This window comes from Monodelphis domestica, chromosome 3, assembly GCF_027887165.1.
Source record: "Monodelphis domestica isolate mMonDom1 chromosome 3, mMonDom1.pri, whole genome shotgun sequence".
Lineage (NCBI taxonomy): Eukaryota > Metazoa > Chordata > Mammalia > Didelphimorphia > Didelphidae > Monodelphis > Monodelphis domestica.
Window position 1 is genome coordinate 536399386 of NC_077229.1, and position 14918 is coordinate 536414303.

The following is a 14918-nucleotide window of genomic DNA, read 5'->3' on the forward strand; positions in this document are numbered from 1 at the left end:
GATACCTTAGAATTTCTTAAACTTTTAAAGATTTTTTCACTCTTTTAATACTTCTGGATGTCTCATGAAGTCATTGGCTTAAATTTGATCCATTCTAATTTTTTAGTTTTTTGCTTGGGAAAGCTCTCTCTCTCTCTCTCTCTCTCTCTCTCTCTCTCTCTCTCTGTCTTGGGTTCTCTCTATTTCTTTGTATTCATACACACATATATAGCTAATATTTCTGCATTGACATATCATTTCCATGTAGACTGGAATGCCCTTGAAGCTTCCTTAGAGAAAAACAGAACCCCACCCCCCCACAAATTTATGCAGTCATTTGTTGCACTGAAAAGAACTATATATCCTTTCCAGAGAGGACTGAGGAGCTGCTATATGACCTCAGGTAGGCTCCGGAGTAGTGTGGAAGAGACATGAAGAAAGAGAGGTTTTGCAGAAAGAAAGAATATGAATACTGGAGTCAGGAGAACTGGTTTCAAATTCTACCTTTGACACTCATCTACATGACACAGGCAAACTAATTAATCTCTATAAACTTCATTTTTCTTATTTTTAAAATGAAAGTTTTTTATTAGATGACCCCTGACATCTCTTTCAGTTCTAGTTCTATGATCTTATAAAGTGATCTGTTCACTGAAAACATAAATGTTGGATGGATTGATTGATTCAGTCAAATCACTCCATCTCACTTAAGGTAAGTGAAAAAATAATGACACCTTAACCAGATGAAAACATATGAAAATCAATCTCAATGATAGGCTTTAACTTCAATCAATAAATCAATCCTAAGCTTCAGGATATGTCAAAAGTTATTGGATCTGAAGTGATGTTACATAGGCAATCATGTTTGGATAGACAAAGGAAACTCAATCATGTCCTAGTGATCATCTATAAATAGACAATTAGTACCAGAGAAATTCAAGATAGATTAGACACAACATTCTACACAACATTGAGGGGGAATTTCTTTTCTGGGGAGGAAGCTTTGACTTCAGCTTAAGCTTTGACCTAGGTTTCCTCCTTTTCCCCCTTCTTACTCCCTCTCCTTACCTTTACTCTGTGTGCATCTACCCATCTCAAATGTGTTTCTTGGAAACAACATATTGTATGATTCTGGTTCTTAATCCAACCTGTTAACTGCTTTCATTTTATGGGTAGGTTCATTCTATTTACATTCACAGTTATGATTACCATCTGTGTATTCCTCTCCATCTTTGTTTCTTTTTCGATTCTGCGCTTTCGTTCTCCTTTCACTCTGTCCCTACACACAAGTATTTTGCTTTTAATCACCTCCCAATTCCCCCACCCCACCCCACTTTTCTTTTTAGCCTCCTACTTTTCTAAAGGGTGAGATAGGATTGTATACTGTATTCAAAGGGTTGTTTAGTTGTAAATGAGGGGTTCAATCTTTCAGTATTAAGAGGGGGAAAGAGAGGAGACCTCTCTTCTCAAAACAGGGTTCAGGGGAAAGAGCTGATGTTTAAGGTTGGCTCAGAGAGAGGAGAGGTGGTTTGAAGATTTTCTCCCATCTGCCTTCCCTCCTTGGCTAAAGCTACTCTCCCAGATTCTTCTGTCCCTCTTGTCCCCCCTCCATTACTTGAGACCAAAGGGTCTCCTCTTGATCTGTTCACTCACACTTGATTAATAGCGTGGGGAAAAGATAACTATTTTAATGTCAGCTTAGGATAATACAAAGGAATAACTAACAGGGAAATAATGGGAGAGGAAAGTGTGGAAAAGGGGGACCCTATCTCTATCTAAACCTGTTCCCCTCTTCAAGTTTTGGGGGAACTCAGGCCTGAACCCCATGAGAGAAAGTCAGGTTGACTCACCCTGGATTTGGCCCCTTGACCACAGTTCAGACTCAGAGCAACAGGAGCTGAAATAAAGTCGGACAGAGATTTAAAATGTCTTTCTCAGGTTTCCTCTTCAATAGTCCTTTCAATTGGGAAATGTTGGGGGGGGAATTTCCAATCACAGAGAGGAAAAAGTGATTAACCCTCAGGAGAAAGTCTTTTTCAACCTTCTTTCTTTGGCTTCTCTTGACTGAGAGACCAACTCCTCTACCAGCCAGAGTCTTCTCCTCCTCCAGATTCCAAACTCCTGGAGTTCCTCCCCTGTCGAGGTGATCAGTTCCATATACTCTTCAGCCTGGTACTTTTCTTATGTGCCAGCCCAGAGGCTGACAGTTCACAATACCCCAACGAATCTGGTAGTTATTCCCTCTCTGAGCCAATTCCAATGAGAGAAAGATTTAAGTATTGCCTGTCACCACCCTCATCTTCCCCTCCATTGTAATAGTTTTTTTTTCATGCCTCTTTAAGTGATATAATTAATACCATTTTACCTCTCTTCTCTTTTCTCTCAGTGCAAACCTCTTTTTCACCCCTTAATTTTTTTTAATATTATGTCATTCCAAAGAGCTTATTCTCTGTTTATGTATACAGTCTAATTGCTCTGCTCTGCTAATGATAAAAATTTTGAATTACAAATACCATTTTTCCAAGTAGGAATATAAGTAGTTTGACCTTGTGGAATCCCATAAATTTTTTCTTTCTTATTTGCCTTTTTATGCTTTGCTTGAATTTTGTATTTGGACATCAAATTTTTTGTTTAGATCTGGTCCTTTTTATCAGGAATGTTTGGAAACTTTTATTTTACTAAATGACCATCTTCCTCCTGAAAGAATATAGTTAGTTTTGATGGATAAGTGATTCTTGGTTGTAAACTTAGTTCCTTTGCTTTATAGAGTATCATATTCTAAGCTGATTCTTTTTTTTTAATAAAAAATTGTATTAGAAGCATTCAGAATGTCAACAAAACAGCTGCAATTTTTTTTTTTTTTTGCAATTACAGAGTGGTATTCAGTTAACAGAACAACAATTATTTCTGCATCAAAGAAAACTGAAGATGAAAATGAACTACATCCCCATATATAACTAATTTGTGCTGTGCACCAACAAGAACCTGCTTTAAATTTCCATGCCAATTTACAACCCCCATACTGTACCAGGCAACGTTAGTGGCTATTGAAAATACCACTAAAGGACAGGGCTATCTAAAGACACATTCGGTAGTGTGTTAACTATACAAAAAAAGACACTGTACAATTTAAAAACAAATCTTACACAGCCTTACATTTCAATTTTTTTTCTTTAAAAGGAGTGAGTTGTGTACAGGGGGGTTAAATACTTTATAGGCAAGAAAAAAACTGCTCTAGAACAAACTTATTCATCGTCATCATCATCTTCCTCCTCTTCCTCATCTTCTTCATTATCATCCTCATCTTCTTCTTCTTCCTCATCTTCTTCCTCCTCCTTCTTTTTCTTGCTCTTCTCAGCACCTCCCTTTTTACCCACATCAGGTTTTCCTTTAGCTCGGTATGTAGCAATATCCTTTTCATACTTTTCCTTCAGCTTAGCTGCCTTCTTTTCATAAGGTTGTTTGTCATCTGCAGCAGTATTATTCCACATTTCTACCAATTTTTTGGCCACAGCTCCAATAAAAAGACCAGGATGCTCCCCTTTGATTTTTGAATGATACTCAGAACAGAATAAGAAAAATGCTGAAGGAGGCCTCTTTGGTGCATTGGGATCTTTAAACTTCTTTTTTGTTTCTCCTTTAGGTGGTATGTAGGTCTTCATTTCTCTTTCATAACGAACCTCATCAGTTTTTGCCATGTCCTCAAATTTTCCTTTCTCTTTAGCTGACATTGTCTTCCACCTTTCTGAGCATTTTTTAGAAAATTCTGAGAAGTTCACAGAAGCATCTGGGTGCTTCCCCTGCCTCCCGGCAGGTTTGCACAAAGAAGGCATATGAAGACATTTTCCCTCTCGGCTTCTTAGGATCACCTTTGCCCATTTTTGATTATTTTCCCTCAGCGCCGCACAGAGTAGCCCAGTGCCCGTCTGGCTCTTACTTGCCCCAGCACTGTCTCTATGGAGCTCAATGTACTGCCTGTCTGATTCTTTAAAGAAGAAGCTGCTAAATCCTGTGTAATCCTGATTATGGCTTCATGATATGTGAATTGTTTCTTTTTGATTGTTTGCAGTATTTTCTCCTTGATCTGGTAGCTCTTGAATTTGGCTATAATATTCTTTGGAGTTGTTGTTTGGGGATTTGTTGCAGGAGGTCATCAGCAAATTCTTTCAATTTCCATTTTTTTGCCTCTTGTTCAAGAATATCAGGGCATTTTCTATGATAATTTCTTGTGATATGATAACTAGACTTTTTAAAAATCATGATTTTAAGGTAGTCCAATAATTTTTGATTATCTCTCCTGGATCTATTTCCCAAGTCAATTGCTTTTTTCAGTGAGATATTTCATATTTTCTTCCATTTTTTTCATTCTTTTGATTTTGTTTTATTGTTTCTTAATGTCTCCTGAAGTCATTGGCTTCTATTTGCCCAATTCTGATTTTTAAAGAATGATTCTCTTACATGAGCTGTTGCACCTCCTTTTCCATTTGGCCAGTTCTACTTTTTAAGCTGTTACTTTATTTTTGTATTACTTTCATTTCTCTTCCTCGTTTTTCTTCTACCTCCCTTATTTATTTTTGAATTCCTTTTAGAATTCTTCCAGAGCCTGAAACTAATTCCTATCTTTCCATGGAGTTTTGCATGTAACTGCTTTGATCTCATTTTTCCCCAGCCTTTTTTTTTTAACTTTTACTTTTATCTTAAAGGTGGATTTTGATCTCAGGCTAGAGTATGTACACTCTTAAACTTCAGTTTTTCCCTTGCTGCTACCCTTACTTAGTTATAGTTCTGATTTTCTTCAAGTTTCAGTTGATGATAGGATGGCCTATGGAGTGGAAGCTCTGAAATCTAGATCCAAATCTAATCCCTCCCATACTGTCTTCCAATTTTCCCAGCAGTTTTTAATCAAATAGTGGATTCTTGACCCCAAAGCTGGGATCTTTGGGTTTGTCATAGACTGTCTTACTGAGGTCACTTACCCCAGGTCTATTCCACTGATCCTCTTAGCCAGTACCATATTGTTTTGATGACCACTGCTTTATAGTATAGTTTGAGATCTGGTACTGTGAGGCCACATTCCTTCACATTTTTTTTTCATTATTTCCCTGGATATCCTTGATCTTTTGTTCTTTTAAATGAACTTTGTTATGGTTTTTTCTAACTCAGTAAAAAAGTTTTTTTGGTAGTTCAATGGGTATGGAACTAAATAAGTAAATTAATTTGGGTAGGATTGTCATTTTTATTATGTTAGCTCATCCTATCCATGAGTAATCAATGTTTTTCCAATTGTTTAGATCTCGTTTTAGTTGTGTGGAGAGTGTTTTGTAGTTACAGTTCCTGTGTTTGTCTTGGCAGATAGATTCCTAAGTATTTTATATTGTCTAGGGTAATTTTAAATGGAATTTCTCTTTCTAATTCTTGCTGCTGAGATTTGTTGGAAATATATAGAAATGACTTATGTGGGTTTATTTTGTATCCTGCAACTTTGCTAAAGTTGTTGATTATTTCTACTAGCTTTTTATTTGATTCTCTAAGATTCTTTAAGTAGAGCATCATATAATCTGCAAAGAATGATAGCTTTTTCTCCTCATTGCCTATTTTAATACCTTCACTTTCTTTTTCTTCTCTAATTGCTAGTGTTTCTAGTACAATGTTAAGTAATAAAGGTGATAATGGGCATCCTTGTTTCACTCCTGATCTTATTGGGAAGGCTTCTTGTTTATCCCCATTGCAGATGATGTTTGCTGATGGTTTTAGATATATACTGTTTATTATCTTTAGGAAAGGCCCTTCTATTCCTATGCTTTCTAGTGTTTTCAATAGGAATGGGTGTTGTATTTTGCCAAAAGCCTTTTCTGCATCTATTGAGATAATCATGTGATTTTTGTTGGTTTGCTTGTTGATATGGTCAATTATGTGGATGATTTTCCTAATATTGAACCATCCTTGCATTCCTGGTATAAATCCCAACATAATGAATAACCCTTGTGATCACTTGCTACAGTCTTTTTGCTAGTATTCTATTTAAGATTTTTTCACCTATGTTCTTTAGGGAGATTGGTCCAGTTTTTTCCCTCTATTTTTGAACTGCCTGGCTTTGGAATCAGAACCATATTTGTGTCAAAAAGGAATTTTGTAGAACTCCTTCTTTGCTTATTCTGTCAAATAGTTTGCATAATATTGGAGTTAGTTGTTCTTTGAATGTTTGATAGAATTCATTTGTGAATCCATCTGGTCCTGGGGGTCTTTTCTTAGGGAGTTTGATGGCTTGTTCAATTTCTTTTTTTGATATGGGGTTATTTAGGTATTCTATTTCTTCTGTTAATCTAGGCAATTTATATTTTTGCAAATATTTATCCATATCACCTAGATTGCCATATTTATTGTCATATAATTGGGTATAGTGGTTTTTAATGATTGCCTTAATTTCTTCTTCATTTGCAGGTGAGGTCTTCCTTTTCATATCTGATACAGTTAATTTGGTTTTCTGCTTTCCTTTTTAAAATTAGATTGACCAGTACTTTGTTTATTTTATTTGTTTTTTCAAAGTACCAGCTCTTAGTCTTATTTATTAATTCAGTAATTCTTTTACTTTTGATTTTATTTATTTCTTTAATTTTTAGGATCTCTAATTTAGTTTTTATTTGAGAATTTTTAATTTGTTCACTTTTTAGTTTTTTAATTTGCATGCCCAATTCATTGACTTCTGGCCTCCCTTTCTTAGTTGAACAAGATTAAGAAGGTCTGCACCAAACTCAAGGATTAAGTAGCTGAGAAAAATGGCCTTCAACAGACATGTGCAGAAAAAGCAGACAGACCCCTGGGCTGTCCTAAATCAAGCTAAGTTATAATTGGTACAGAGGAGACACAGGAAAGTGACATAAAACATCTATATAAGGCACGTCACTGCCTCTCTTCACCCTCTTTCCCTGGAGAGGCAACTCTGGCTGGCAGTGTGCTAAGCATTCCGGCATCTTGGAGTGCTGGCAGTTATTTGGGTTTGGGGGTGAGTTTGCCTCAAGATGATTCAGGTTAGAGCATCTTGGCTGAGCTCCTTTTGGAGTTCAGACTGACTTCTTCCTCCTTTACACTCCAAAACTTTACTTTTTTACTTACTTTTACTTTTTACTTACTCCTTTTCCTTCTTCCTTCTCCTTAATTTCCTCCACTATCAATTAAATTACCATAAAATTTCCAGCTGATTTGGGTATTTTATTATTTGGAATTTTCTCTGGCAACCATTTAAATTTAGATTTAAGTCACAACACTAAAATTATCTTTACACCCTTATTATTTTTCTTATTGCATTATGATCTGAAAAGTTTGCATTTATTATTTCTGCTCTTTTGCCCTTGTTTGCAATGTTTTTGTGCTCTAGTAAATGGTCAATCTTTGTGAATGTACCATGTGCTGCTGAAAAGAAGGTGCATTCCTTTTTGTCCCTATTTGTTTTTCTCCATATATCTATTAACTCTGATTTTTCTAAGATTTCATTCACATCTCTTACCTCTTTCTTATTTATTTTTTGTTATGTCTAGATCTGATAGAGGAAGGTTCAGGTCTCCCACTAGTATAGTTTTGCTATCCATTTCATCTCTGAGCTCCACTAATTTCTCCTTTAGAAATTTGGTACATACACGTTGAGTACTGATATTTCCTCATTGTCTATACTGCCTTTTATCAGGATGTAATTACCTTCCTTATCTCTTTTGACTAGATCTATTTTTTACTTTGTCTTTGTCAGATATCATGATTGTGACTCTTGCCTTCTTTTTCTCAGTTGATGCCCAATAACTTTTGTTCCATCTGCTTACCTTTACCCTATATGTATCTACCTTCCTCATGTGTATTTCTTGTAGACAATATATGGTAGGTTTTGGTTTCTAATTCATTCTGCTTTTTCCTTCTGTTTTGTGTGTGCGTTTATGCCATTCACATTCAGAGTTATGATTGCTAGCTGTGTATTTCTGAACATTTTTGTTTCCACTCTCCATTCTGCCCTTTCTTCTTTCACTATTTCCTTCTACACCAGTGTTTTATTTTTAATCAGTCCCTCTATTTCCCACCCTTATTATATTTCCCTCCTTCTACTTATTATTCCCCTCTCATTTGTCTTTAGAGTCTTTTTAATCTAAGCCCCACACTCTCCCTCTCTTGTATTAGTTCCCTCCCCACCAGGCCGTTTGTTACCCTTCTCCTTCTCTATAGGGCACAAATCAATTCTCTGCCGCAATGGATCTGATTGTTCTTCCCTCTTTGAGTCAATTTCAATGCATGTAAGAATTAAGTATTTCCTGTCTCCAACCTCTTTACCCTTCCAGTGTATTGGTGTTCTCCCACACTCTTGCCATGTGCTTCTTTATGACATATAAATTTACCCCATTTTGTCTTTTTTCCCATTTCTTTTAGAATTAACCTCTTTTTTTAACATCTAGTTTTATACATAGTATAGTATAGTAGTAGTCTCTCGGTAACCGAGGATGACAATTGTTTTTGTGCGTTTTTGTGTACAAAGACACTTGTGCATGAAAATTTAAGTGGAAAAGTCAATGCACAGAGATAGTACCACTCTCTCGGCGTTGGAAGCCTGGGTCCAGTGGCACAAAAAGTCTTTACACCTGGAGACTTCCTCAGCTTCATTGGATGGCCGTGTTGTCTTTTGTGCTCCAACATGCCCTGAGCACAGTGCTTTGCTGTATCACCATCTCAGCCATTGAACCTTCTTGTTGGTTTCTTCTGACTGTTCCGCTGAAACAATCTTCACATGCTGGGTGAGCAAAGTCTTAGTTCACCAGGGGTCTACAACCCAATGGCTACCCTCACAAGGTTTAGCCGGCCTGTTGAAGCCGTTACCCAGGGTGTGGCTGCTGCCACATGCTAGCAGCTACTAGGAGCCACAAGTGAGAGCTGGGTGTCAGGTGAGGTGGAGAGCTGCCCTAGGAGGGCACGACAGTTTTATACATACATATGTGTATATATATATGTGTGTATATACATATATATATATGTATATATATGGTTTTTTCCCATCTTTCTTTTTTTTTAATTTTAAACATTATTTTATTTGGTCATTTCCAAACATTATTCACTGGAAACAAAGATCATTTTCTTTTCCTCCCTACCCCCTCTCCCACCACCTTTCCCTCTCCCATAGCCGACACACGATTCCACTGGTTATCACATGTGTTCTTGACTCGAACCCATTTCCCTGTTGTTGGTATTTGCATTAGAGTGTTCATTTAGAGTCTCTCCTCAGTCATATCCCCTCCACCCCTGTAGTCAAGCAGTTGCTTTTCATTGGTGTTTTTACTCCCACAGTTTATCCTCTGCTTGTGGATAGTATTTTTTAGATCCCTGCAGATTATTCAGGGACATTGCATTGCCACTAATGGAGAAGTCCATCACCTTCGATTGTACCACAATGTATCAGTCTCTGTGTACAATGTTTTCCTGGTTCTGCTCCTTTCGCTCTGCATCACTTCCTGGAGGTTGTTCCAGTCTCCATGGAATTCCTCTACTTTATTATTCCTTTTAGCACAATAGTATTCCATCACCAACATATACCACAATTTGTTCAGCCATTCCCCAATTGATGGGCATCCCCTCGTTTTCCAATTTTTGGCCACCACAAAGAGTGCAGCTATGAATATTCTTGTACAAGTCTTTTTCCTTATTATCTCTTTGGGGTAGAAACCCAGCAGTGCTATAGCTGGATCAAAGGTAGACAGTCTTTTATCACCCTTTAGGTATAGTTCCAGATTGCCCTCCAGAACGGCTGGATCAATTCACAACTCCACCAGCAATGAATTAGTGTCCCCACTTTGCCACATCCCCTCCAGCATTCATTACTTTCCATAGCTGTTATGTTAGCCAATCTGCTAGGTGTGAGGTGATACCTCAGAGTTGTTTTGATTTGCATCTCTCTGATTATAAGGGATGTAGAGCACTTTTTCATGTGCTTATTAATAGTTTTGATTTCTTTGGCTGAGAACTGCCTGTTCATGTCCCTTGCCCATTTATCAATTGGAGAATGGCTTGATTTTTTGTACAATTGATTTAGTTCTTTGTAAATTTGAGTAATTAAACCTTTGTCAGAGGTTTTTATGAACTTTGTTTCCCTATTTGTTGCTACCCTTCTGATTTTGGTTACATTGGTTTTGTTTGTACAAAAACTTTTTAATTTGATGTATTCCAGATTATTTATTTTGCATTTTGTAACTCTTTCTAATTCTTGCTTGGTTTTGAAGTCTTTCCCTTCCCAAAGGTCTGACATGTATACTATTCTGTGTTCACCTAGTTTACTTATAGTTTCCTTCTTTATGTTCAAGTCATTCATCCATTCTGATTTTATCTTGGTGTAGGGTGTGAGGTGTTGATCTAAACCTAATCTTTCCCACACTGTCCTCCAATTTTCCCAGCAGTTTTTATGAAATAGTGGATTTTTGTCCCAAAAGCTGGGATCTTTGGGTTTGTCATATACTGTCTTGCTGAGGTCACTTGCCCCCAGTCTATTCCACTGATCCTCCTTTCTGTCTCTTAGCCAGTACCAAATTGTTTTGATGACCGCTGCTTTATAATATAGTCTGAGATCTGGTATTGCAAGGCCCCCTTCCTTTGTATTTTTTTCATTATTTCCCTGGATATCCTTGATCTTTTGTTCTTCCAAATGAACTTTGTTATGGTTTTTTTCTAAATCAGTAAAAAATTTTTTTGGAAGTTCCATGGGTATGGCACTAAATAGATAGATGAGTTTGGGTAGGATGGTCATTTTTATTATATTGGCTCATCCTACCCATGAGCAGTTAATGTTTTTCCAATTGTTCAAGTCTAGTTTTAGTTGTGTGGAATCCCCTCTTTCTTAATTACCTTTTTGTGATTCTCTTGAGTTCTGTGTTTGGACATCAAATTTTCTGTTTAAGTCTGGTCTTTTCTTTATGAATGCTTGGAAGTCTTTTATTTTATTAAATAACCATACTTTCCCCTATAAGAATATAGTCAGTTTTGCTGGGTAGTTGATTCTTGATTATAGACCTAGTTCCCTTGCTTTTTGGAATATCATATTACATGTCTTTTGGTCCTTCAGTGTAGATGCAGCCAGATCCAGTGTTATCCTAACTCTGGTTCAATGGTATCTGAATGACTTAGCAGCTTGTATTATTTTTTCCTTGTGTTCTGATAGTTCTTGAATTTGGCTATAGCATTCCTGGGTGTTGTCAATTGAGGATTAATTACAGTGGGTGATCTGTGGATTCTTTCAATCTCTACTTTTCCCTCTTGCTCTAGAATATTGGGGCAGTTTTCTTGGATAATTTTCTGTAGAATGATATCCAGGCTTTTTCTTTTGTTATGATCTTTTGGTAGTCCAATGATTCTTAAGTTGTCTCTCCTTGACCTGTTTTATGAATAAGGTGTTTCATAGTTTCCTCAATTTTTTTCATTCTTTTGATTTTGTTTTATAGTTTCTTGCTGCCTTGTGAAATAATTTGCTTCTAGTTGTTGAATTCTAGTTTTTAAAGATTGAATTTTATCCCTGGCTTGTTAAGTATTTCCTTCTCCTTCTGATGTTTCATCTCCTTTGTCTCATTTTCAAGCTGGTTAATTTTGGCTTTCAAGACATTGTTTTCTCATTTTAGTTCAAGAGCCTCTGTTTCCAGATAACTTATCTTGCTTTTAAAGTTCTTTTCCCAGTTGACTTCAGCCTTTCTTAATTGTTTTTTGAATTGTATTTTGAGTTCTTCCAAAGCCTGTGTCCAATTTGCTGAAGTCTCTGTGTTTTTGCTTGGTGTTCCTTGATCTTCCTCTGTCCCATTTGCTCTTTCTTCATTGCCTGGATAGAAGCTGTCAATTGTAATTTCTCTTTTCTTTTTCTGTTGTTTACTCATATTTTCCCCCATGCTTCCCTCACCCCCTGCAATTGCCTGCAGTCTTGCTCCTCTTAATAGTTGATGAATCCATGGATTTGGGCTTTTCTGTCCTGAAGGGCCTTTTTCTCTACTCTGATTATTAATCGAGTTAGGCTGATGGTAATATGATGGTATTATATGATGGTATTAGGCTGAGGTTAGACCTTCCCCAGCTGACTGCAGAAGCTGAAAAGGGGCTTGGCTTCTCACTTGCCTGTATTTTGTTGCAGCCTTTGCCCTTGGAGCTTAGTCAGCAAGGCTCTCAGATTAGTCTATGGGAGAGGGGTGTTGGAGTTTGAGCTTCCCTGCCCTCTGATGGCTTCTTATCTGCCTTGTTGATAAGATTGAGCCAGGGCAGGGTTGATCTGCAAAGTTAGCTATGCCCTGAGGCCAAAACCTCAAGAAAAGGTGAGGGGCAAGATGGAGTGTCTTGGCTGTGCCTAGGCTGCCTGCTCTGACCTTCTCCAACTGCTTCTATGCCCCCTGTTTTCAATGCCCTGAGCCTGGCACACCTGTGCCAGCAAGATACTCCCTCTCAACTAATGCCCTTGCCCACCCAGAAATTCCAGGCCACTGGAGGCTCAGCACTGTAGGTGGGGGAGGGGTCCTGGTACCTTCCTTGATCCTTTCCCCTAAACCTGTGTGTTCTAGGGTTCAGGTTTTTTTGGGGGGAGGGCATAAGGGTACTTATGGTGCATCTCTGTGGTGTAGTGTACTGATATGGCTTGGCTGCTTTGAGGGTTGGAACCTGGGGGCATTCTAGCTGCCTTGGTGGTGTCTATGAGTTGGGACTTGGGAGAGTTCTGTATAGCTTGTTGTGAGGAGGTCTGTTCCTGATTTGCCAGAATGCAGCCTGAACTAGATTGTGTTTCCCCTCTTACTTCAGTGAAATGGATCTCTCTTGTTGACTTTATACATTGTCTTGGTTTAGAGAATTGTTTTATCCCATCTTTCTGTTAGTTCTGCCACTCCAGAATTTGTTTGGGGGTATTTTTGTAGTTGTTTAGAAGTTAATTTGGTGGACTTCAGCTTATACTTCTATCTGAGGTCCACACTGATCCTTTAATACAGTAAAACATTTCTATGACAGGAATTTCTTTTAACTTATATTTATTTTGTCTTTTAGGTAGACAAAAAAATAATTCGGACTGAAATAGGTGTCCTTCTTCGCCTTTCACATCCAAACATCGTAAGTGATTTTTAATTCTTTTATAAATCTTGAATTATTTCCAAAGCCTTAATATAGATTTGTCCTTCACCTTCTATTATTAGAGAGGGCACTTGAGTATACTCATAGAAGGCCTACTCTAGCTATTTTTTTCTTTTGACCACCTGATAACTAAAAAAATCAATCGCTGAAGGAGTCTTATAGTGGTGGTATATATGACTCAGGGTGGTATATATGACATATTCTTGTTCATTTATTTTAAGTGCACATTTCATACCTTAAATTGGTTTTCTGAGATGGATAATATGTTACCATTTTAATCACTGAGCCTTTAGTGGGTGTGCTTTTTTCTTCTTCTAGGAGTCACTTTATTTCTTTAGCTCCATACATTCTGAAACCCTAAGCAAACACTCTTATCCTCAAAACATCCACTCACCTTTTGGGGTGATAAGATGGAAGGCACACTGGACTAATGCTAAAAGAACATGAGTTCTATTTCCAGAATTGCCTCTTACCAGTCATGTGATTTGAGATATATCATTTAACTATGTGAGCCTTAGTTTTCTCATTTGTGAAGCAAGTGGGTTATATTAAATTGCTTTTGAGTTCTATTTCCAACCCACTGAATTTATATATATATATACACATATATATATGCATATATATATTTAGTGTGCAGATGCTGTATACACTATAAAGTTCTACATAAATTTGAGTGAATATTTATCTTTTAAGAATTTTTTTCTATTGGACTTATGTTAAAAATTATTTTGGGATGAATAATCTTTCTATCATTCCATTATCTTAATTGTGCTATAGAAGATTGCACTGGTATATGAAGAAAATTAATATTATAAGTTTGATTCTACTTTATATTATAATGGAAACTATATCTGCCAAAAATTACCATTTTTATGTCATTGAGTTGAGCTCAGGAATTTAGATTCTCCTCTGAGTTAAAGTTGGAATTAAAAGAAAAGTCATTATATATCATACTGGTAGTCTCTTAAGTACTTTCAGGGCATCTGTTTATTATCTTTAAGCCCCTTGGTACCATTCCTAAAAGATAGATAATTTGCCCTTGTCTGTCCTTATTGGGAGAGGGCTTTTTTTTTTATCTCTTCCAAGGAGATAGCAAGTCTAGTAGTTTTGATCCCCTAGTAGATTATAAGATGCAGATGAATCCCATAAAACAAAACCTCAATTTGTCAGAGGGGGACAATGATTAGCTTCACATGAATGCCAGCCCATCTTTCTTAGTATGGCCAGTTGTAATGCTCTCGACCTAACCCTACAACTTATCACTTTTTTTCTGTGCCTACCAAGACCACTTCCTTGTTGTGTGTCAATAAAGGGAGTTCTCTCTTTCTCATTTTGGTCATTGATTTTATTTATGTTGTCAGTCTGTCCTTCTTTATACATGTCAGTTATATTGTTATACACATTATTGTTAATAAATTGATTTTGCTCCAAGCTTAGTACTTCAGTTTTCCTTTATTAATTTTACTTTCCATGTGGATAAAATATTTGCTTTTTGTTGAATGAAAATATTAGGATATAAGCTTATTCTCTGTAGAGTCATTGAAAGAATCAAGTAAGCATCTCACTGAGATCTAGTACTTTTGAAGATCCATAGAAGCAAAGAATGGGAAGGAACTTCAAAAGCCAGCTAGTCTAACTCATACCAGAATAAGAATCTCTTCCATACTATCACTGTCAAGCATCTCTTGAGATTTAAATGTCTCCAAATTGTGTTAAACTGTGTCTATTCAAAACTATTGACTTAGACAATTTGGTGGTAAGCTTTTTTAAGGCCCAAAAGAATTTGTGCCATCAATATGCTGAAGAATTTGCCATAAGGATTTTTTTCT

The 14918-nt window shown here is 36.8% G+C and overlaps 1 protein-coding gene and 1 pseudogene across 8 annotated transcripts in view; one reads left to right on the top strand and one right to left on the bottom strand.

Moving 5' to 3' along the window:
• CAMK4 (calcium/calmodulin dependent protein kinase IV) overlaps window positions 1-14918 on the top strand; it is a 215012-nt gene that overhangs the window by 80074 nt on the left and 120020 nt on the right. For all 8 annotated transcript variants that reach the window (XM_007486600.3, XM_007486603.3, XM_016431362.2 and 5 more), the window contains one exon: window positions 13006-13068. In XM_007486600.3, the coding sequence (XP_007486662.1) occupies window positions 13006-13068 (63 nt within the window). The remainder of the gene's footprint in view (window positions 1-13005; window positions 13069-14918) is intronic.
• On the bottom strand, window positions 2802-3939 carry LOC100012954 (high mobility group protein B1-like; annotated as a pseudogene).